Source organism: Acanthopagrus latus, chromosome 21 (genome assembly GCF_904848185.1).
Source record: "Acanthopagrus latus isolate v.2019 chromosome 21, fAcaLat1.1, whole genome shotgun sequence".
Taxonomy (NCBI): domain Eukaryota; kingdom Metazoa; phylum Chordata; class Actinopteri; order Spariformes; family Sparidae; genus Acanthopagrus; species Acanthopagrus latus.
In genome coordinates, this window is record NC_051059.1 from 6,977,622 (window position 1) to 6,998,644 (window position 21,023).

The 21,023-nt window shown below is 45.7% G+C and overlaps 1 protein-coding gene across 1 annotated transcript in view; it reads right to left on the reverse strand.

The window, feature by feature from the left end:
- Window positions 1-2,324: 2,324 nt before the first annotated feature.
- ephb3a (eph receptor B3a) overlaps window positions 2,325-21,023 on the reverse strand; it is a 32,134-nt gene continuing 13,435 nt past the window's right edge. Inside the window, exons 5-15 of the mRNA XM_037084672.1 lie at window positions 18,957-19,292; window positions 18,124-18,248; window positions 16,321-16,477; window positions 16,048-16,156; window positions 15,683-15,735; window positions 14,304-14,426; window positions 13,334-13,581; window positions 9,902-10,117; window positions 9,471-9,620; window positions 7,317-7,510; window positions 2,325-4,813 (exon numbers count right to left, since the gene is read on the reverse strand). Of these exons, the coding sequence (XP_036940567.1) occupies window positions 4,702-4,813; window positions 7,317-7,510; window positions 9,471-9,620; window positions 9,902-10,117; window positions 13,334-13,581; window positions 14,304-14,426; window positions 15,683-15,735; window positions 16,048-16,156; window positions 16,321-16,477; window positions 18,124-18,248; window positions 18,957-19,292 (1,823 nt within the window). The 3' untranslated portion in view covers window positions 2,325-4,701. The remainder of the gene's footprint in view (window positions 4,814-7,316; window positions 7,511-9,470; window positions 9,621-9,901; window positions 10,118-13,333; window positions 13,582-14,303; window positions 14,427-15,682; window positions 15,736-16,047; window positions 16,157-16,320; window positions 16,478-18,123; window positions 18,249-18,956; window positions 19,293-21,023) is intronic.

The window sequence follows — 21,023 nt, forward strand, 5'->3', positions numbered from 1 at the left end:
ATCTTCCCTCTATGCGCTGTTTCCCTCCTTTCTCCTCCCTTCCACAGTGACACTCTCCTGTTCAGTATCTCATAATATTCAATTAAAATACAGCCCATTTTACATCAGAATCACCGCTGAAAAGACTTTGATTTCCATTTGTGCTCGCGGTGCGGAGATGCAGAAATTCCTCCACACGGGCTGTGTGGAGGAGACGGTGCGGCGTTGTTAAAGAGCCTGATATTTCTGTGTCTCTCCTCACGGTTTCGGCTTAGTGCTGCGCGCGCCTCACCATAAAGAGGGTAGTTTTCCATTGATGAGCCGGCACAGGCAGCTTCAGCACCGGCAGCAGCAAATCACTACTCTGTTAAAAGGCCCTGATGCGTAGCAAACTCTCCTGCCAAGCCTCCTCGCTCCAAATCTGCCTGCTTGCAGACCCCCCTGTAATTGGAGGCATTAAACTTGCTTTGGACAGGATGGCAAATGAGAGCTTTGAGCTTGGAAGAGAACTGACTGGTGCATTCAGGAGGGCTACACAAGTAGATGCAGCTAAATCTGACAAATCACTGCCAATCCAGCAGATCTGTGTGTGTGTGTGTGTTGTGGGTGTGCAAGTGTGTATAGCTATGCGTCTGAATCTGCGGCCTGCCTATGGGCCTTTTTTTTCCCTCCCTGAGCGTGATTGTGTACATCCAGCGTTACAGCCAAGCTGCTGTTAATCTCGCATTAATCGCGGGGATCACTGCGGTCATGCTGGGATTTGACGTCGAACCACAGGCTTCGCGGTCGCCGACGAGCCATCAGCAGGCCACGAAAAATAAAAAAACTGTCTGTCATCCTGCCACCGAGTCCTCAAGCTCTCCCTCCACCGGGCTCGCTCATTAAAATCTCGGCGAGAAACTGTCGCAGCTGATTTCTCATCACTTAATGGGCCCCAGTAATACGGTAATGAGATATTTTTTCCTTTAGGTTTTGCTGCCATTTTGGATCGTCTTTAAGGGAGCACTATGTAGTTTCTCAAGCCGAAATAAACGAGCCGTCTTCAGTTTCGTCTGAATAAACTGAATGAACAGACTGATCTGAAAGGACAACGCTTACTGCTTCACTTTGTTTACGTGTGGCGGACCCCGCCACATTTCCAGCCTCAAACAGTGTTCTGGGGGACCTCATTTTCCCCTGAGAACAGCTTGTTGATTCAGTTATGGAGAAAATAAACAGGTCTAATTCCATATTATTTCCTCACTAACACCGCAGATAACAAGCCTCTAAGTTTTTACTTCATTCTCCAGAAACTACACAGTGCCCCCCTTCTACATGCGGTGTTGGAATGGGCTGCCGAGGCGGAGGGCTGCGAATGTTTTTCTCTGCTCATCTGGAAACACTTGGGCTTCACAGTTTGATGGTAAACAGGATGCAAGATCTCACTTCTGACATCGTGTCAGATCTCAGATGCAACGGAGAAGCGCACACGTTCAGAATAGGCCCGTGTTTTAGAGGCCGATTTGAATCTGGCCCCGCTTCAAAGCAGGTTCCAAAAAGAGGTGGCTTTTTCTCTCGCTCTCTCTTGAAGTCTTCCTCCTCAGCCGACTCGCGAGTATGGTATTCTCCTCCAGCGCCGGGCATCTCTACAGATCTTCTTTTCTTCTTAACGTCAAGAGTGGCCTCACCACCGCAGAGCATTCACCACACATATAAATGCAACGCCGACGCAGGTCAGCTGGAGGGGGATGGGGGAGCGGGAATCACACTCGGCGTCTGCATATGTTGCACATTCAGGTCCCCGTGCTTCTCCGGGCCTTTGTGTCGACCTGTTGTGCACATCCTGTAAGAGCAGGGGAGACGATGGGAGAACATGCAGGGGGCTCGCCACGCAGCTGCCGTCTGAGCGGCCAGTCAAAACAAAGCAAAACAAAACAAAACAAAAAACGGTTAAGTGTGAGCCCGTCCTCTCACCGGTCAAAGGAAAACAGAAGGTGACGGCTTTCGCTCGCCTTGCACTGGCGCGGAGGAGAGGACCCAGTTTTGTGTCCTGACAGATTAAAGCCAAACAACACTGGTATTTGGTGCGAAGCCAGATTAAGTTTCTTGAAGCCTCTCCAGCTGCACCAAAATCCCCAGAATAGTCCTGCGGCCTCGCTAATTGGCGTGTGGCGTGGACCGGCCTTTGATTAACCTTAAATCTTAATGAGTCCATCAGAAGCCGCTGTGATGTTCCGACCGAGGAGGCGATCCGCACACCGCCATCCCCTCTTTTCACCCCCCCACCTCCCCCCTCGGCCGGATGAGAGACCTGCAACTTCAGCCTGGGTGAACCCCCGCCGACAAATCAAAGAGAATACCAGAGATCCATTTAATAATTTATTTGCATATGATTATCGTAAAAATACTGAAAGAGAAATGCTTATTTTTGTTCTAGTTTTTCTGCCATTTTTTTTTAAATGTTGTTGTTGTTGCTGTTTTTTTTGTTTTGTTTGTTTTTTTTTTTTACAATCTAATACACCTTTAATTGCACAGGATAAAAGTCTGCCCTAACAGACACAAATGTTTCTTCTTTCATTGTTTGACATATAGTTTCAGATATGCGATGACCATTAAACTGGGATTTCTCCACTTTGCTTGCTCCTCAACAATAAACAAACAAGCATATAAACGAGGGTCATAGAGAGGCCGAAAACCAGCTCAGGCGGCTGTTAACTGCTGAGCTGACTGGTCAAATAGAAATATAGTATTATATACAGGCAGTCGTTTTAGATAGGAAACTGCGCTGACAGCCGGCGTGCTGAAGGAAACACATGTCAGGAGAAAATGAACCAATGAGTGGTCTTTTTTTTTTCTTTTTTTTTTTGGTTCTACATCAACATTTGTAGGTCAAGTCAATATTAAGGTCAGGGCGCTATCATCTGGATAGTGACCTTTTTAATTCCCGCTGATCTGCAACGTGTCTGCCAAAGTAAAAATGTACAACACAGCACGACTACAGACGCTTCTCGCTTCCCCGCTCTCCCCCCCAAAACAACTGCAGCGATCTCCAGAAAGTCTCCTCAGTGTTTTTAAAGGTGATTATCCTGTCTGAGCGGAACCTCTCGTCCTTAATTCACTCATTCATATCTGTCTGGTTCCTTAAAGGTGCGCTGTGTAGTCCTGGGGGAGAAATTTGAATCAGAAGAGACGGATGTTCTTCTTTTTCTAACTTCTTCGACTGGATTTTTTTTTCTTTTTTTTTCATGCTTAAACCAAACAGACAAACTCTCTTTGTTGTTGTGACCGAATAAACTGAATTAACAAACTGACTTAACTTAACTCAGTTAGCCGCGCAGCTCGCTGTTCGGACCGGAAGGTCTGGGGAACGGGGAGCGCGTGTGTTTACACCACAGATTTATTGGACCTGGATGGGCCGGGCTAGCTGGTTATCATGCTAACTTAAGCAAGTAACACAATACATGCAGTTCATGTTGTCAAAACTGCTATAAATTCGCAATCTATTGATCATTTTTGTCAATTTTTCAGCATTTTCAACTGAAATCCTTACATTTTGCCCTGTTCAAGGACAACACAATTTCATATTGTTTTACTTTGTTTACATGTGGCGGACCCTGCCACCTTCCTAGCTTCAAAAAGTGTTCTGGGGACCTTGTTTTCCTCTGAGAACAGCTTGTTTATTCAGTTATGGATCAGATAAATATCTCTGAGTTTGTACTATTACTTCACTAATGTAAATATCATAACTCTAAGATTTGAATTTCTCCTCCAAATCTACACAGTGCCCCTTTAACATGTGGGAAAAAAAACAAGCATTGTAATAAAAAAGCCCCGGTACTTGTAAAAAAAACACAGAAAAATCACCTCTTTGCAATAATAGATAATAACTTAGCATTCAAAACAATGCGTATATATGAATCAAATAAGGTTAAGAAAAACATGGACATTAAAGTCCATACAGCAAAAATGCCACCAAAGCAACAGGTAATGTGGAACGTATTTGTACTTTTCTCGTGAAGAGGAAGTTTCCACTTTGGCATGCACATGACGTGTCCCGCACAGTGTCAGTTCCGTCTCTCCTCCGACGGGAGAGACGGTGTGAAGACTCGGATGCTTTGTACAGATTTGTAACAAGTGTTATCTCCCCAGTACATGTGGAAGACGGTTTTTGAGAGGAAGCAGATGAAAAGTGTGTTTTGTTGTTTTTTTTTTTGTTTCCCCAAAAAAGGAGCAAAAAACAGAAAAAAAGGTTGGGTTTAAAGGGAAAAAAAAAGGAAGAAAAGGATTGATTGGATTGAAGGTCTACAGATGTCGAGCTGTCTTAGGAGTTCGTTTCAAAGCAAACGTTTGCTTTGTCTTGGCACTGTTGTGTCATTGAGACACCTATAATCTGTGTGAGCCCTCCGCTCCTCAGTGGGAGGGTGAAGAGGAGGAAAAGACTGATTCCCAACCAGCTGAAAACACATGCAGACATGCAAACACAACCTGAGAGGGGGGGCAATAGGAAGTTTGGCTTTATGTCAACAGTCACAAATCCACAAGTGTCAAGTAATGAACACACACACACTGCAATGGAAAGTTCTCTTTAAACAGACGCCGAATCTCTCGGCGGGAAGAAATCTGCGGATCGGTCGACTTTCTCTCGTCTCTTCTTTTTTATTTTACATCAGGCTCTTCTCGTCAGAGTTTCTGTAGGTAGTTTTTTTTCTTTTTTTTCTCCCCACTCGTTTAGCATCCTCCGCTTCACACTCTGATGGGGAGCGTTTGGCTCATCTGTTGCCGAACGATTTCCTGACTGCTGTCCGGACTCTTTCTGTTGTGTCCCGGCAGCGTCCCTCCGAGCCGCAGCAGGTCCCTGCCAACACAAAGACAGACGGGTCAGCGGCGGGGTCGCAGCCACTTTAAACAAAAGATACAGCTCATTATTACTCGGCTAAGTGCTTTCATTGAAGGTGGATAAAGGTCTAATCCATCTCAGGGCTGAATTCTGCACAGTGTAAACGCCTGAGACCTTGTGGCTATAAACAATGAAAATACAGCGGCATGAGAATATGCTGAAATCTGCTGAAATCTGCGATAAGTCCGACTCAAACGCCAAGCCAAACTTATTCGTCACATTTCCAGCTTTAATAAAACTTTCCCGACATATTTCTCAGCTATCTTGGAAGAAGAAGCGCCGCGGCCTCCCGGTGTCCTTTGTTCCTCGGCCAGCGTCCTTGTTTTTAAAGCCCTCCTAGTGGCCGCAGATACTCTGCAGATAGCGCCGCATCTCATATCCTCTCTCCTCCTCCGCTATCTGCCCCAACATCACTGCGCAGCCAATGGCAGGTGAGCAGGAGCCTCAGATGCACGCACAAACACAGGAGACGCTCCCTAAATCATGCTCTGACAACATGATCCTTTCTCTTCCGTCTATCTCTCTTGCTGTTGCATACAGATGAGGCCATAAATTAATCATTGGCATGTCATCTGCACACAGCGACACGTAGGATAACAGGCACACACACTCACACACACTCATACACACAAGCATCACAGTCACACATATCCCTTTCCTATTCGTCCATCACAGCATTGGGCGCGCCCTCCCCTGATGCATTAAAAAGCTCATTAGCAACCTAATTAAACACATTCCTCTCTTTTAGCTTCTCCTCAATCTCCCTTATTACTCACACTTCATCACCTCCTGCTTTTCCACATCAGCAGCTCTGGCTGCTGTCTGTCCTATCACCTACATTCCAGCATCCAGCCAAGTATAGGGGGAATTAAAGCGAGGTCAGCCATTACATTTCCACACACAATTAGCTTCACTGAGCCCAAATCCTGGCGTAGGAATCGCCCTTGGGGCTCAATGTTGGAGTGAAACTGCGAGCCAAGGAGCTGGCACAAGACCTGGATACTGTATGTATAAATTCTGCCTTTTGTGGCTGTCGGAAACAGGAGACTATGGCACAGTCTGAGCCACAGAGTCGAGGATGTGAGCTTGATTCATTATACATCACTACCGAGCTGAGGAGCTAGCATCTAAACCAGCACTAATCACACTGTTGACTGGATGCCAGGCTAACAAAAATCCAGAACAAACATGTCAGTGAAAACGGCTGAAACACTTGGAGTCAGTGCACTCACAACAAAGTCTAAAAACAACTCGTCAACACGAGGAAGGCTACCTATGAATAAGTCAACCGCTACACTTCCAAAGGAAGTGTCACGGAGAAAGAGGCAGACGTCTGTCTGGCAGTGAAAACCCTTCAGCTCAAACAGAAATCCTCCCAAATCAACCAAAGCATAAAACAAACCAAACCAAACAAGCATGAACCTTGTTGTGCCTCTCTTTAGGCCAGCAATATTTTTTTTTTTTTGGTGCTGTGACATCTTATTCCAACAGCCCGGAGGCACAGCTCGGCGTGTCTCTGCACCAGGAGGAGTCTTCATCTGACACTTCACAGCCGTCACACACAATCCAGGAGACAATTTCACACAAGGTGAAAGAGAGGAAAGACGCCACCACCCTCTTTTTGTTTGCACTGTTCTGCCGTTATTGTAGAAAAGCTTCGAAAGCATTTTTGCTTATTTGTAAAACCCAGAAGAATAATGCATATACTGTCAACAAAGACTGGCTGCAGTAAACGCCAAGTCAGCCAACAGCACAACGAAACTGCGACAATGCAGCCATTTTATGATGAAAGTTCCCGAAAATGTGTTATCAAATGTTATAACATTTTCCAATACGAGCCTCTGCGTTGACTGTAAAATCTGCTTGTGATCTGAGATTCTTCACAATAATCCTTTCCTCAATAGCCGATAAAGACAGTGAGATGTGTTTCCTGCAGCTATTTAGAAAGTCAATTCAGCAAGTTTGTCTGAAGAAGTTGCTAAAATTCACAACAAACTTGCCAAGGTGGCAACAGTGAAGTGCTTCCCTGCTTCTAAGAAGAACTGAGATATGATACATTTTCAAAAGCAAACACTTTCCAGCCACCTTGAAACTTCTCTTCATTTCCTTCAATCTAAGAGGCACTGTCAGAAATATGTGAGAAAAACACTCTTTAATTAAAGCAGGGCTGCCCAAAGTGGGGCCAAGTTGGCCATACAGTTCAATTTGGCCTGCCAGATGTTTGTAGAGGATGTTGCAGTCCAGCGAATGAAAAAATAAAAATATAAATCATCAATGTTTGTGATGTAAAATGATCTTCAAATATGTAGAATCCCTTTTTAACAACTACGAGGACCATTTGGCATCTTGACAGTACAATACAACAGCAGTGAGGTTTTGGCCCGTGGCCCATATCAATTTTCACTGGTGGCCTTCCGACCCCTGGATTAGTGGCTTCCTGTATTCCCGCAGATGGACTCACCCTGAGTAGGTGCTGGTCACCACCTTGAGGCTGGCGGCGTTACGGAGCAGTTTGTCCAGGGTGCTGACGATGCGTGAGAACTTGGGCCTCAGGTTCCTCTCCTTCATCCAGCACTCGAGCATCAGCTGGTGCAGCACCATGGGACAGTCCATGGGCGGGGGCAGCCGATAATCCTGCTCTACTGCCGTCATCACCTGAGGGATGAGACATCATTCTTTGGTCATATTATGCTTTTTGCCTTTCCTCCATTGTGTTATGTAGAATTTCTGTGCATGTAAAAGTTCTGCAGAGTGAAAAAGACCAAAGTCCACGCCAAAGGGAGAAAACATGGCTCCTGCACTGCCTGAAATGCCTGGTTTGGAGTCGAGCCTTTAATTCCATAACTATATGTGGGGCACTATGTCACAGGTGTCATATAAAATACTCTATGTATGCACATTACATATCAGGCAGGATGTAGCCAGGTAGTGTGATTTATTTTACAATATATACACTCCAGCTAGTCAGCAAACATAGAGTTGCTACAGTGTAATTTTAGATCACACTACCTGGAAACATCCTGCCTGATAATTAGTGTGCATACATACAGTATTTTATATGACACCTGTACATAGTGCACTATCTCAGTTCAGAGTGTTAGCATGCTAACCTCATACTCATTTGTACTAGACACAACGTACATCTGCGGCTAATGGCGATGCAACTAGCTTTGCAGGTATTCGACAAATTAAGGTTTTGACCTGATGGTGGTCCCTATAGTGGCGCTAGAACAAATGTCAGGGGATCATCGTTACAACTTACCACAACCTATCCAATAGTTGTAAATATATTTCACTCTGAACTAAGTGCTACCATCCATAGAGCCATGCCGCTAGCAGGGCTTTAAATTTCACGTTACAGTGAAAAATATCAACTCAGAATATCTCACACGAGGAATTAAGCAAACTTCATGTGGTGCTTTTTACAAAGTGCTAACATTTGGGCTCTGACTCATTTGTATTATGCTCACTCTGTTTGGCCTTTGTTAGTGTGGGGAAGAATAATCCCCAGTTGCTGTATTATGTCCCACATTAGACAGTTTCTCAGCTCATGCTGTCACACATTCCCAATCTCCTTTTCACTATCTTCGCAAAACGATAAAAACAGTGTTCTCAAGGACTCCCAAAGTTGTCACTTCAAAACCGGCGTGATTGATGGGAGAGACAATAAGTGGAGGACGAAAACGTTCGACGCTCATTGATTTGATTTTGCCTAGCAACGGCATTACCCTCCATAAGCTCTGTATGGGTTTTAACTCCCCACAACAATAAAAAATTGCCATTTGGGAACAATAAAATATTTCTGCTGCACTCCTCTCCTCCTGCTGCTTGTCCTTTGATTTTTATGTCGTGCTTCCAGCCGGTGAGCACCTCTGTTTATACCTCACATTTGTTGACTCTGTTGCTTATTGAGCGCTGACTGTGGCACAAAGGCTATTGGGAACAATGGCGGGGCCTCAACTTTGATGCTTTCATTACTGCATGTGGGTTTTGTTGTGAAAGTTATACATACATTACTGGCACTTTTTCATCCCGGCTCCTCTTTTTTTTATTTTTCCTTTATTGCTATCAGCGTTACAACTCTCTTTTTGAAGCACAATACAGAGCAGATATTCCCCAGAGAATAAAGTGGAGGTGTAGACATTGCTTCAGTACTTTGTTCGGGGAGGAGGAACCAAGAGATTTCTTTTTCTTTCCTGTGAGCTCGCTGCTGTAGTTACGATGTCTGTGCAGTGCAGATAGCCTACAGGTAACAACGCTTATAAAAAAAAAAAAGAAAAAGGGGGGAAAAAAGCCTTTTCCTGAGTATGCCTTTGTGTGTGTGTGTGTGTGAGGAGGGAGGCTTTGCAGTATGGATTTGTGGAGGGGTGGGCAGGCTAGGGCTGTAAATAAGGTGGTAAAAACTAGAACACAGGCCCACAGCTGCACCAGCATCTGCAATGGGGAGATAAAGACAGCAGAGCAGGCCCAGGTCCAACATGTCACGCTGGAAATCAAAAGCCCCGACAGCTCGGGGAAACTCTCCGCCGGCCCCAAACGTAGACGTTAAACTCCCCACATGTGCATTTGGTCTACAGATCTGTGTTCGTAACATGAGACCGCCGGGCTAACTCACATCCTGGTTGCTCATGTCCCAGTACGGCCTCTCTCCGTAGGACACCACCTCCCACATGACGATGCCGTAACTCCACACATCGCTGGCAGAGGTGAACTTCCTGAAGGCAATGGCCTCTGGCGCCGTCCATCGGATGGGAATCTTCCCTCCCTGCTCACACACACACGCGCGCAGAGAGAGAAAAGGGGGATGGTGTCAACACAGTCTTGTAACAACACACACATGCAGAAGCTAATGCAAAATTCACAGACGGTCTTGCACGCTAACGCAAATATTGGCACGCATGAAGAGTCACACATGCCTCCATATGCACATGTGAAACAAGTGAAGGGGATCAGATTAAACACGCGCAGAGTGTACAAACACGGGGCAGAGTCAGCAACACACACACGCACGCACACACACACACACACACAAAAGGACATACTGACCAAGGAGCTTGTGTAAGTGGGGTCAGCTGAAGTGTCGTCCAGAAAGCGCGACAGGCCAAAGTCAGACACCTTGCAGACTAAGTTGCTGTTGACCAGGATGTTCCGGGCGGCGAGGTCCCTGTGGACGTAGTTCATGTCCGACAGGTACTTCATCCCCGCGGCGATGCCACGAAGCATCCCAACCAGCTGCGTCATCGTGAAGCGCCCGTCGTTCAGCTGCAGAAACGCAGCCAGAGGTGGCGAGGGGAGGAGGGAGGGAGGGAGGGAAGGAGGGAGGGTGACACGGTTAATTGAACAGGGAACGACAAATGAGAAATAGTAAACAGGATGAGTCGAAATATAGCAACGGAGGATAGGGGAGAGTATAGGAGATAAGGAGAAAGCACCAGAGAAGGCCAATCAGTCACTGAGGCCACATAAACATGACATCTGTCATACCGCTTCACGGCTGCTCCTGACAGTCACTGACAGCTGACCTTTTCACGCATGCTGTCCAATTAGCTGATTAATTAGACTCTTTACTGTCGTACTAAAGCCATTAAGACTCAATATCGACTCCAACACAAGATCAAAAAGCTGCAAAAATCAAAACCAGACAACTGCTGCTGCTTTTTTCTTTTTTTTTTCACACTTCAACTGACACAAACTAGTTGCAGGTACAGGCAGTACACGCCTGTATATTTTTTTTTTCTGCACGCGAACAAAATGGGCCCCGTCGACTGAATCAGAACAGCATGTTGCTCAAAGCTGGTTTTCGCCCATTTGAAAGTCCTTGTTTTGCATTTTTTTTTGCCCCTTTTATGTGAACATTTGAGAAGCATGAAACTAATCTGAGATTAGGGCTTTCAGGGTTTAATTTACAATTCTCCACGTTTGCCAGGCGTGACGCGGCGGGATGAAAGTGGAGATCGTAACAAATCAGCGCTCCAACCGGCTGAAGAGGGCTCAAGAAACCTGATGTGTGTGAATTGACATTGATCAATTGACAATTAATAGATGTAAAAAAAAAAAAAGGAAAGAAAGGAAGGGGAAAAAAGAAAAGAGGCTTGGTAAAGCTGGTTGAATCTGAAACGTTTGAAGTTTCCTATCATGACCTGAATATTTCATAGCGGTGTGTGTGTGTGTGTGTGTGGGGGGGGACAATTTTCGACATAATCAATCCCTTCTTTCACTCCACAATGAGAGAGCAAAGAACACAAGACGTGACATGACAAAACCATAAACATCCTGCTTTGTAGTCTGCACACTCCAGTGAAGTCTGACAGCAAAACAAGCCAGGATGGATGGATGTGTAAACAGCCATGATTCATAGCAGGCCCTCACAGCCACGGTGGCGTGTACATATGAGTGTGTGAGTAAGTGAGTGTGTGTGTGTGTTTGTGCGTTATTTCTGTATATCTGTAATGCTTCTGCATGTGTTTTGTGTGTCCCCAGGGAGCTGCAGGAGGCAGTCTCATGAGACACACATGGACGGTTTGTACACGTGTGCGCGGGTAAAGGAGCGCTATGTGGTTCCGGAGAAGAAATCAAACCCTATTTACATACTACTGAGGTTATTATACAAAACTCTGAAATATTCATTTCTATCCTGACTGAATGAACAAGCTGTTCTTGGAGGAAACTACGGGCCCCAGAACACTGTTTAAAGCTGGAAAGGTGGCAGGGTCCGCCGCATATAAACAAAGTAACACAGCGTGAAATTGTGCTGTCCTTTAAGGTCAATTTGTATATTCAGTTTATTCAGACAGACAAAGACAGTTTAATTATCTAGTTTGATTAGACATAAAAAAAAAAAAAAGTCAGTCCATGAAGATCGTTCTCCTCTGATCAAGATTTTTTCCTCAAAACGACACAGTGAGCCTTTAAGTCCGTAGTGTCCTTGTAAGAGCAGAACTCAGAGTTCCTATGAGTCACAGGGAGTGTGACATCGGCCGGAGAGCGCCGGGGGGGTGAGGACAGCACACAGAGGTTTTTTTTGTGTGCGTGTGTGTGTTATTTGTTGGACAGCTGACTGAGAGGAGTAGGTGAGAAGGAGGGAAGAGGCTCAGGCTGGACTCTGAGACGTAGGTCTGCAGCTAATGATCGCTTTCTATCATCGATCAATCACTCCATTTCGTTTGTCAAATAACAAACACTGGTCCTGTCCACCGAATGTCAAACAAATAGCGAGTAGTGTCCATTTCAGTGCCCGAGAGACCACGCCGATGCTTCCAACAGGAAATTAATTGCCAATTATCTGATAATTAATTTGTTGTTTAAGTCACTTTTCGGCTTCTCAAACGTGAGGCTTTGCATTAAATCTGTTGGCTGGACAAAACAAGCAACGGAAGGAGAACCTTAATAGGGCTGTGACTCAAAATCCACGTCGACAACAAGCGTGCATCACTTTTAAGTGTCCTCTGGAAACACTTCCATTGTGTTGCGGTCTATTTGCATCGCTTTTTTCAAATGTGTTGCATTGTGGTCTTTGCATCTTTGTGTTTAACAGAAGTCTGGCAGATTTTGTTTTATAGATTTTATATATTTGAATAGGCACAAATATAGAAACATTTCAAACAATACCAGCCCGGCAAAGCACTCCATGGAACATCATTTTTTGTTCCGATTTTGCCTTGTCGTGTCCTTGCAGACAGGAGACATGGGGAGCAATAAAATAGGTTCGATGTCCAACAGAGCCTCCCCGTCAGAATTGAACCAGACACGTTGTGTTTACATCACACCAATCCCACCTCAGCTGAGAGATCAGAACCGGCTCGCCACCGGCGATGACAACACTGCCACAGAAATGTCCCGTCATACACCTGAGTGAAAGATAAACTGCATTTGAAACCTGCCGGGCGGCATCGATTCACCGTGAGCGCTAACTAACCTCGTCCAACCCAACAGTTACACTAAGTGGGCTTCCTCACAGCGCAGCCGTGCAAGAAAACACATTTCATTGAATGTAAATGACATGTAATGGCCCCCACGCAGCTGGAAATGTACTGTGTGACACCTCATTTCTCATCCTGCCTTTGTGCAGCGTTTTGTGTAGGTGGCGGCGGTCTGGAACGAAAACTCTGATCAGTAATGTATTCCGCAGTCGTACAAAGAGTCCCTAATACACTGAAGCAAACCTATCCAAAGGTCTGCTGTGTGACAGTTCTCCACCAGGAGTTTGAGCATTGGAAAGCCTGTCAGCATCAGTCAGTCACGTCAAGCAGAGACACTACGCCTGTCTCCAGGCGTTATATTGCACATTTAATCTCTATCACTCAGCAAGTGAGCGCCTCGGGGTGTTTTACAGAGAGTAAAACATTCCGATAACCCAGAGGTGTTGTGAATGTCTGTCTGTGTGTGTGTGTGCGTGTGTGTTCCTCTCAGCTTTGATACAAACGGAAAGTAATCTTCTCTGTCAGAGGTGTTGCAGCAAGCACCTCCTGCCAAGCTTACCCTGAGGAAGGAATCGAGCGCTCCATTCTCCATGAATTCGGTGATGATGAGGACGGGGCAGCTCCGCGTCAGCACGCCCTCCAGCCGGATCACGTTTGGATGGTCGAACTGACCCATGATCGAGGCCTCGGCGAGGAAGTCCCGCCTCTGGCGCTCGGTGTAGCCGGCTTTCAGCGTCTTGATCGCCACGACCATCTCCCTGCGGCCGGCCTGCTTGAGACGTCCGCGGCACACCTCGCCAAATTCACCTGGGTTGAGAGAACAAGGTGGGGGTGAGGGGGGGAGGAGGGGGTGGGGTGAGGGTGAGGGTGATGGGGGAGAGGGGTTGAGTGAGCAGAGGAAAGAAGAGGAGGGGTGGAGGGAAAGAGGGAGTTGGGGAAAGTGCGGGGAGAGGGAGCGTTACTGGTCGGAATCGGGAGTGAAGGAGCTGATTTGCAAGAGTTGAGGGCCGGCTTCAACTGTGGGAGAGAAGAAGAGAGGAGAGGGCGGGAGGTCAGGGGTCAAAGATGTTGGGGAGAGAGGGGGTGACCGGTATCGATCGAGTGTGCAACCTGGGAGCGGTGAAGGGAGACAGAGGACGGACGAGGAACTTTGGGTTTCTGTATGTGGTGCCTGAGTCCGAGTGTCATCAGGGGAGAGAGAGAGATGAAGACAGAAAAGACAGGAAGGGAGGAAGGTTGAGCGAGCGGGAGCAGACTGTCATTTGAGGTGAAGTTAGGACACAACATGCCGTTGGAGAGAGAAAAAAAAGTAACAGACTAGAAGGGGGAGAGCGACAGAAAAGATTTTTCACTTCAATCCTCCCCACCAGCAGCTCTCATGCACACTCTGAATCCTAAACCTTTTCTCCCAGAGAGGACTCTCTTACAGAACAGACCTTGGGGCTTGATGGCACACTCCTGTTCGGATAAATGATTAATAAGGCTGAATTATTCTCTCGATCCTCTTAAAAACCAACAACGTTGTTTACCTGCGCCGATGACTTCTTCTATTTTCACGCAGGAGATGTCTATCTCTTTGGCAAACTCGTGGACTGCGTCGTTGGGGTCCTCGTAAGTGAAAGGGTCGATGTACACTTTGACCCCCGGAGAGACTGAGACAGAAAAGTCACAGAGGAGTCAGCAACTGAGTCATGCCTGCCTGGGCAGTACAGCCATCAACGCCATAATGTTAATAATACAATCTGTTATATTACTACCAATCACAATGAAGCAAATGTATGAATGATTAGTTTGACATTTCATGAAATATACCCATTTCCTTTCATGCTGTGAGACCAATAGGATAGATACTAGCCTACTCTAAGGTCATTATGATAAATCTGAAGCTACATCCACGAGATGGTTAGCATAGCTTGGCATAAAAGACAGGAAGTAGGAGGAATCTGTTAAAACATAAACAAGAATGTGTCTCTGTTGTGTTTGTAGATGAAACATTTTGTGGTTTTATTGGGGGTTATTTCACAGCTGTGGTTAATTCCTGGAGTCTGCGCTGGTGATGAGGATCTGGTGGTGACTTTCTTTTCTTTTTTTTTTTTTTACTAATTAAACAAATTAAATCTAAAATTTAGGCAGATATCTAAACTTTGAACAAAACCTGTTTATGCTAAGCTAAGCTAACTGTCTCCTGTATATATACACATTTATATGCATTTATACACTCAGTTTCTTTAAATGTAAAGGCACAATATGTAAGAACTGACAACCTGCCGAGTTCACACTTAAAACACATATAGAGCAGCATATCACAAGGGTAATGGCTAACTGCTGCTAACTATACTTAGCTGTCGCTATATGGTTAGCATGCTAACTTCAGACGACATATATCTGCAACAGAAAACATAGACGTCATGCTATCAAAACTATTATTTCTTTAGATTCTGTTGATCATTTGAATCAGAAGAGCGAGATCTTCATTTTGTTTGTTTTCATGACTGAATTAACAAACTAAACCTCAAGGACAACACAGTCTCATACGGCTTTAGTCCGCTTCTATGTGGTGTTGCAATTCCTACACACTGAACCATTCATGGGGGGACACGAGGGCGGTAATTACCTTCTATTGAATTGTAGTCTATCTAATTGATTCGAGACATTGCTCGCTGATCAAGAGAAGGAAAATTGAAAAATATGATACAGCAGGTCTGATAAAGTTCACATGTATAAAGTGGGTACAGTGCCAAACATCAGGCAGATAAAGTCAGGGTTTCTTCAGTGTAAATGCTGTAATGGCTTCCCGCCTCAATCAGGTGATTGGATAATTGATTGAATCAGTTGGTTAACTGTACAGGCATGACCAAATGACAACAGAGCCGACAGTTCCCAAACCGAGCATACACAGTGAACTTACTGTATTGCTGCAGTTTCTCAGTGTACTCCAGCTCGGAGCCGCTGCGCTGCTTCCTGTAAACAAGCCGCACATAAGCAAAGTCACATTCACATAATCAGTCTTGACCGTTTCCAGGTACAACGAATGGACCTAATATCTTGCTCGTCTATCAGATAGAAACCACAGACTGCCCAGGAACAAGCTCAAAGAGCAGCTCTGTTTTTTTTGTTTTTTTTTCCCCTCTTCCAGAGCTCCTTAGGGAGCAAAACAGGAAGTATACATCCTTTGAAAACATGTTAAAATTTGATGAGCCTCTTTGTAAAGAGACAAACTGACAAAATGAGACATGCAGTTCAGGCTCTCAGTATTAAAAATCAGACACTTACTTAAGGCAGACAACAGCGATAACCACCAAGGCAACAATGACAACCAGACCCGCGGAGGCCGAGCCTATGATGAGAGGCAGCTGGTCCTGCACCGACTTCTGAGGGTCACCTGGGCAAAATAACACACACAGATGCACATGAGTAAATAACACCAGGAATACTATTTGAGGGACTGGCTACTAATTAACCATCATAAAATGCTAAATGCTTAAGAAAACCACAAAAGCAGATGATCAAGAACAGCCTGTAAAGCAGGAGAGAGGTCGTCCGTACTGTGTAGACTGGTGCTGAAGTCCATGGGGTTGCTGTAGCGTCCGTACCCAGCAACGGTGCGAGCTCTGACCTGCACGACGTAAGGCGTGGCGGCCCTCAGCCCCTCCACCTTGGCTGAGCTGTGCTGTGATGTTACGGTGTGGGACATCACCTGACCCTGAAGTCAAACGAAGAAGAATTAAAGCAACCGTGTCGAGTTTATCCTGATCATTTCCAGACGGCTCTTAGGTGGTTAGTAGTTAGCATTTTGAAGCAAAGGTATTGCGTAACTTCTGAAAAAAATAATGGCGGTGGTTACTGTTAGCTGCTGTTAGCTTTACTGCTCTGTAACCGAGTTGCTGACTTATTGAATTTCTTCCTCTTCTGCTATTGTCACAGTTCATTTTATCGTTGACCATTATCATGTAGTTGTCACTAGTGGCCATGGCGGCTGTTTAAGAGAAGTTACACAGTCATAGTTTAAAGCTAGCTAGACTGAGTTTGAGGTTAAAAACAATATTTCATAGCTAACGTTAGCTAACTAAAGATGCTCACTTTGCAGAATGCTAACCTGACATCACTGAGCATGTGTGCTGATTTTAGCCTTTACCCTTATCCTGTAATTGTCTCTTTTAGAAAAAGTATATATATAAGTATATCACATTCGGGCCAAATTCTTTCTTCAGTGAGCACCAGCTGCAGCTCCAATGCAACAAGCATTAAATGACTTTGTATACGTGAACAGGGCTAGGTTAGCAGAAGTTTGCTAACTTGACAGCGATTTTCTTCTTGCGCTGTTGTTGCAGTTCATTTTGTCGTTGACCATTATCCTGTAGTTGTCATTTGTGGCCACTGTGGTCGCTGTTTAACAAGATTTACGCCGCAGAAGTTTAAAGCTTGCTGCATTTAGTATAAAATGATGCTAATGTTGCTAATGTCAGCTAACCTGTGTTAACAGAACTAAGCCTAACCCTAACCTGACGGTTACTGAACAAGCTGCTGATTTTGTGACTCTTCTCTCACTGCGTTTTATCCCTTCCTCCTTATCCTGTAGTTCTCAAAGTGCTCAGTGTTTAGCAAAGTTACCAAGACTGCATTTAAGGCTGTGTTGAGACCAACATTAGCACTGCAAGGGGAAATGCAGTCTCCTCTAGAGGTGGCAATTATCAATCAATTTGATAACTGAAATACATGTGTTCAGTATTTAGTTCTTATGTGACGTGCTTAATATTTTTAACTTAACGTTGGCTCAATGCAACAAGCTAGCCTACTATTCAGTCCGGTGTTAAATACTTGTTTTACATGTGTTGAACGTCTGAATATGACTTGTACAACAAAACAGTAGAATGAGGCTCAAGTCTTCCAGCAAAGAATTTAATTTGCTCATCAAACGAATGTAAAATTGTCAAGATTGAGGCTTAGCGATGGGGAGATTATGTGTGCAGTATTAGAAACTCTTGCAGTGATTTTGTCTGTGAAGCTTTCAACAGCTGGACCCCTCTCGTACATGAGCCAATGCAGACTACTGCAGTGTTTTTAACATAGGTCTGTTTTTTTTGGGCCTGTATCTCTGTCTTGTGTCTGCAGGGCTGTAGCATGGAATCTGATCAATACCAGTGACGCAGCAGCAGTTGGTGGTGAGCTTGACCGTCTCTAACAACAGATATATTTGGACTCTAGCAATTCACACATCACATTACAATGACACATTTTTCCAGAATCCATAAAAAAGCTTCTCTCTTCTACAGGGCTGAAAAAAGGTGATTTCAAGATTTTGCAGCGTGCAGTGTGACCTACATCAAGGCAAAAAGTCTTTAAGCTCACCCTCTCGTGGTATTTGATCTCGTAGTCGAGGATGACCCCGTTGGGCTTCTCGGGGGGCAGCCACGACAGGCTGAGGGTGTCGGAGGTGGAGCGCATCAGATGGACGGTGGGCACTGCTGAAGGCGCTGCGGTGGGACAGCGGACAGGACACAGGTGAGATGACACTTAAAGGCACTGCGAAGTTACTTCAGCTGTGAGTCGAGGGGTTCAGAGTTGCCAAGGTTTTCTCTCTCCGTGTCACAAACCATCACAGTGAGATAATTATTATTCAAAATACATCGACCTGAGCGGCGCATGCTTCACCTTCACTGTTCTGTGACTTACTGATGCGCGAGGCCTGAAAGTGACTCGACTGACAGCCATTGTCTTGGGTCCATAAACTGCAGTAAGGTGGACTGAGTGCAGGTTAACTGGGAGAGTAATTACAGCCTGCGAAAAGGTGCTGAGCAGTTTGGTTGATGATGACGCTGCAAATATTGAGTGGAGATGCTGAAAGGTGACATTGTCAGTGATGTAACGTAAGACGGCCGGGTTGACAGTGCGCTGAATGCTGACGGTGGAGATATGAAGTGTACTTAACTCTTTATCGGCCGCGGACAAGCAGAGAGCTTCTCCGTCCGTCACTTTCACTGAGCTCATTCAGCAATGTTTACCTCTGGTGTTAGTACTGATACTACGAGCCCATTAAGACACTCATTGACATTGACTGAGCGTGGGATCCACTAACCAGCCTGTTTCATCTTGATGTTAAGTGGTATTGATCGGGGCTACTCTATGACTTAACTCGGCTCGTGGACACATCCGATACAACCGACAGATCTTCCCCTGCTAACCTGCTTGGTTGGTGGTTATGTTGACCGTGGAGTAGCTGGGCGGCGTGTTTTTTTTCCCAGACACCCCGTTGACGGCCTGCACCTCGAAGCTGTAGCGGGTGTGGGCCTGCAGGTTCCTCACCACTACCTTCCTCAGCCTCAGCCCCAGCCTGCGCGGCGCGATGTCCACGTTGTCGTCGCAGCGCGTGCACGGGCTCTGGTCGCGCAGGCATTTCTTGCACACCACGTTATAGACGAGGTCGTCCCTCCCTCCCGTGTCCTTGGGCTCCTCCCACTCCAAGGACAGCGAGGTCTCGTTGACGCTGGATATAACGTTGCGAGGCGCTGAGGGGATCGCTGCACAAACACACACACACACACACGTAGGTGTTAAAGAAGGTGGGCAGGCAGAACAGAAAAACACACAACTGAGGCTTTAGTCATGTTCCCTATGCGGCGCTTACATTATTCTCCCTCAGTGGTGTGCGAAGTGTTCTAATACCTCGGTAAGAGGGCAACTAAAGGAAGGATTTCATGTACAGAAAGTCCTATTCTTTCTGCACAAAGAAATGTGTCAGAATGCTTTACGTGCCCCAAACAAACAGTGAGGTTGGAGCAAATGGCAGGGAAACATGTAAAAACATAACAACAGGGGAAGATCCTTCCTGCAAATGCATATAAATAAATAAACACAACCAGGAGGACAAACACAGCTTGTCATGTACAAGAAGAGCACAGCTGCTCAATGGTGAATGAAAAGCACAATGCCATCCAGCTCTGTGCCGTAACCAGCATCCATTTTTATGCACAAACCCCTCTTGCAGCTCGTGGAACTTGGCTAATCCACCCCTGATTGAAATTCATGTTCTTGTATCACTCTAACCCAAGGCCTCCACGTTTCAATAACCAGTGCTGCATTTTTGAGAGGAGAGTGTTTGAAACCTGGATAAAGTATGATAACCGCAGAGGGGGGCAACAAAGATTGGTTCAGCGAACATGCTTTTCATCCTATTACACGAGAAGAGAGAAGGGCTCTCGCTCTCTAAGCTTCCAGTGGCAGAAAGTCCAAAGACCAGCAGAGGCGGGTGGGGGGGGGGGGGTGGGGGGGGGAGAAGGGAAGGCTCTGAGGCCATCAGCTCTTGTCGGCCAAAACCAGCCTGTCCTCTGAGTTCAGCTCGCCCTGAGCTGCATTTCACTCGTCCTGTCCTTTCTAATTAGGCAGACACAGTTCAGAGTGGAGGCTCTTCTAATTGGACACCCATCTAAAACACACGCTGAGTCCAAGCTGCCGGCCATTGACTGGCTGAGCCTCTCTTGTGCAACACACCACTTCCAACACAAAGCGCAGGCTGCCTGGCACAAGCTCTGACAGACCGCGGGGACAGAACTGTCAGGCCTGTGTGTCTGCGTGTGTTTGTGTGTTCAGTCGGAGGTGGTGCTTGTGTCCCCGCTCGCCTGTCTGTGCGCGCCGGTCAGTGTCCACAGTGTTCCTGTGACAAGGATCTGGGGAAGACAGTTGCGGGCCCTGTGTGTCATTTAACATGGTGAAAGGCCCCCGGGGGGTGATTTTACACGGTCAAGGCAGCACATGTCGCTCTCCATCAGCATGACTACCGGGACTTCTCTCAGAGGCCCGTCCAAGCACGGTTGCAGAGCACCAGAGCACACCACTTAGAGTTACTGAGATGCAGCTGCAGATTTGTCATCTGAATTTTGAATTCTCCAGAATCTTTTTTGTAAGAGCACATCAACTAGTATCTAATGTGTGTAATTTCACATGCTTTAAAAGAGGATCACTGTTTTAGCTTCAGGACTCTGGGGTATTTTTCCATGGCAGGCTTTGACAGTTTTTTTTACTATTCTATACTTCCACTACATTTTGGAGCCAAGTATTTTTGGCTCCACAACATTTATTTGATATCTTTAGTAACTAGCACATTTTCAGACTAACTTATTTTACCTGCAATTAGAAAAAACACTGATTATGATAGTAGAAACATGCAAAATATTGATAATGGGCCGGGCAGCTTATAGTATACACCATATACTACATGTAAATATATGTATCATTTTTACTTTTACTTGATG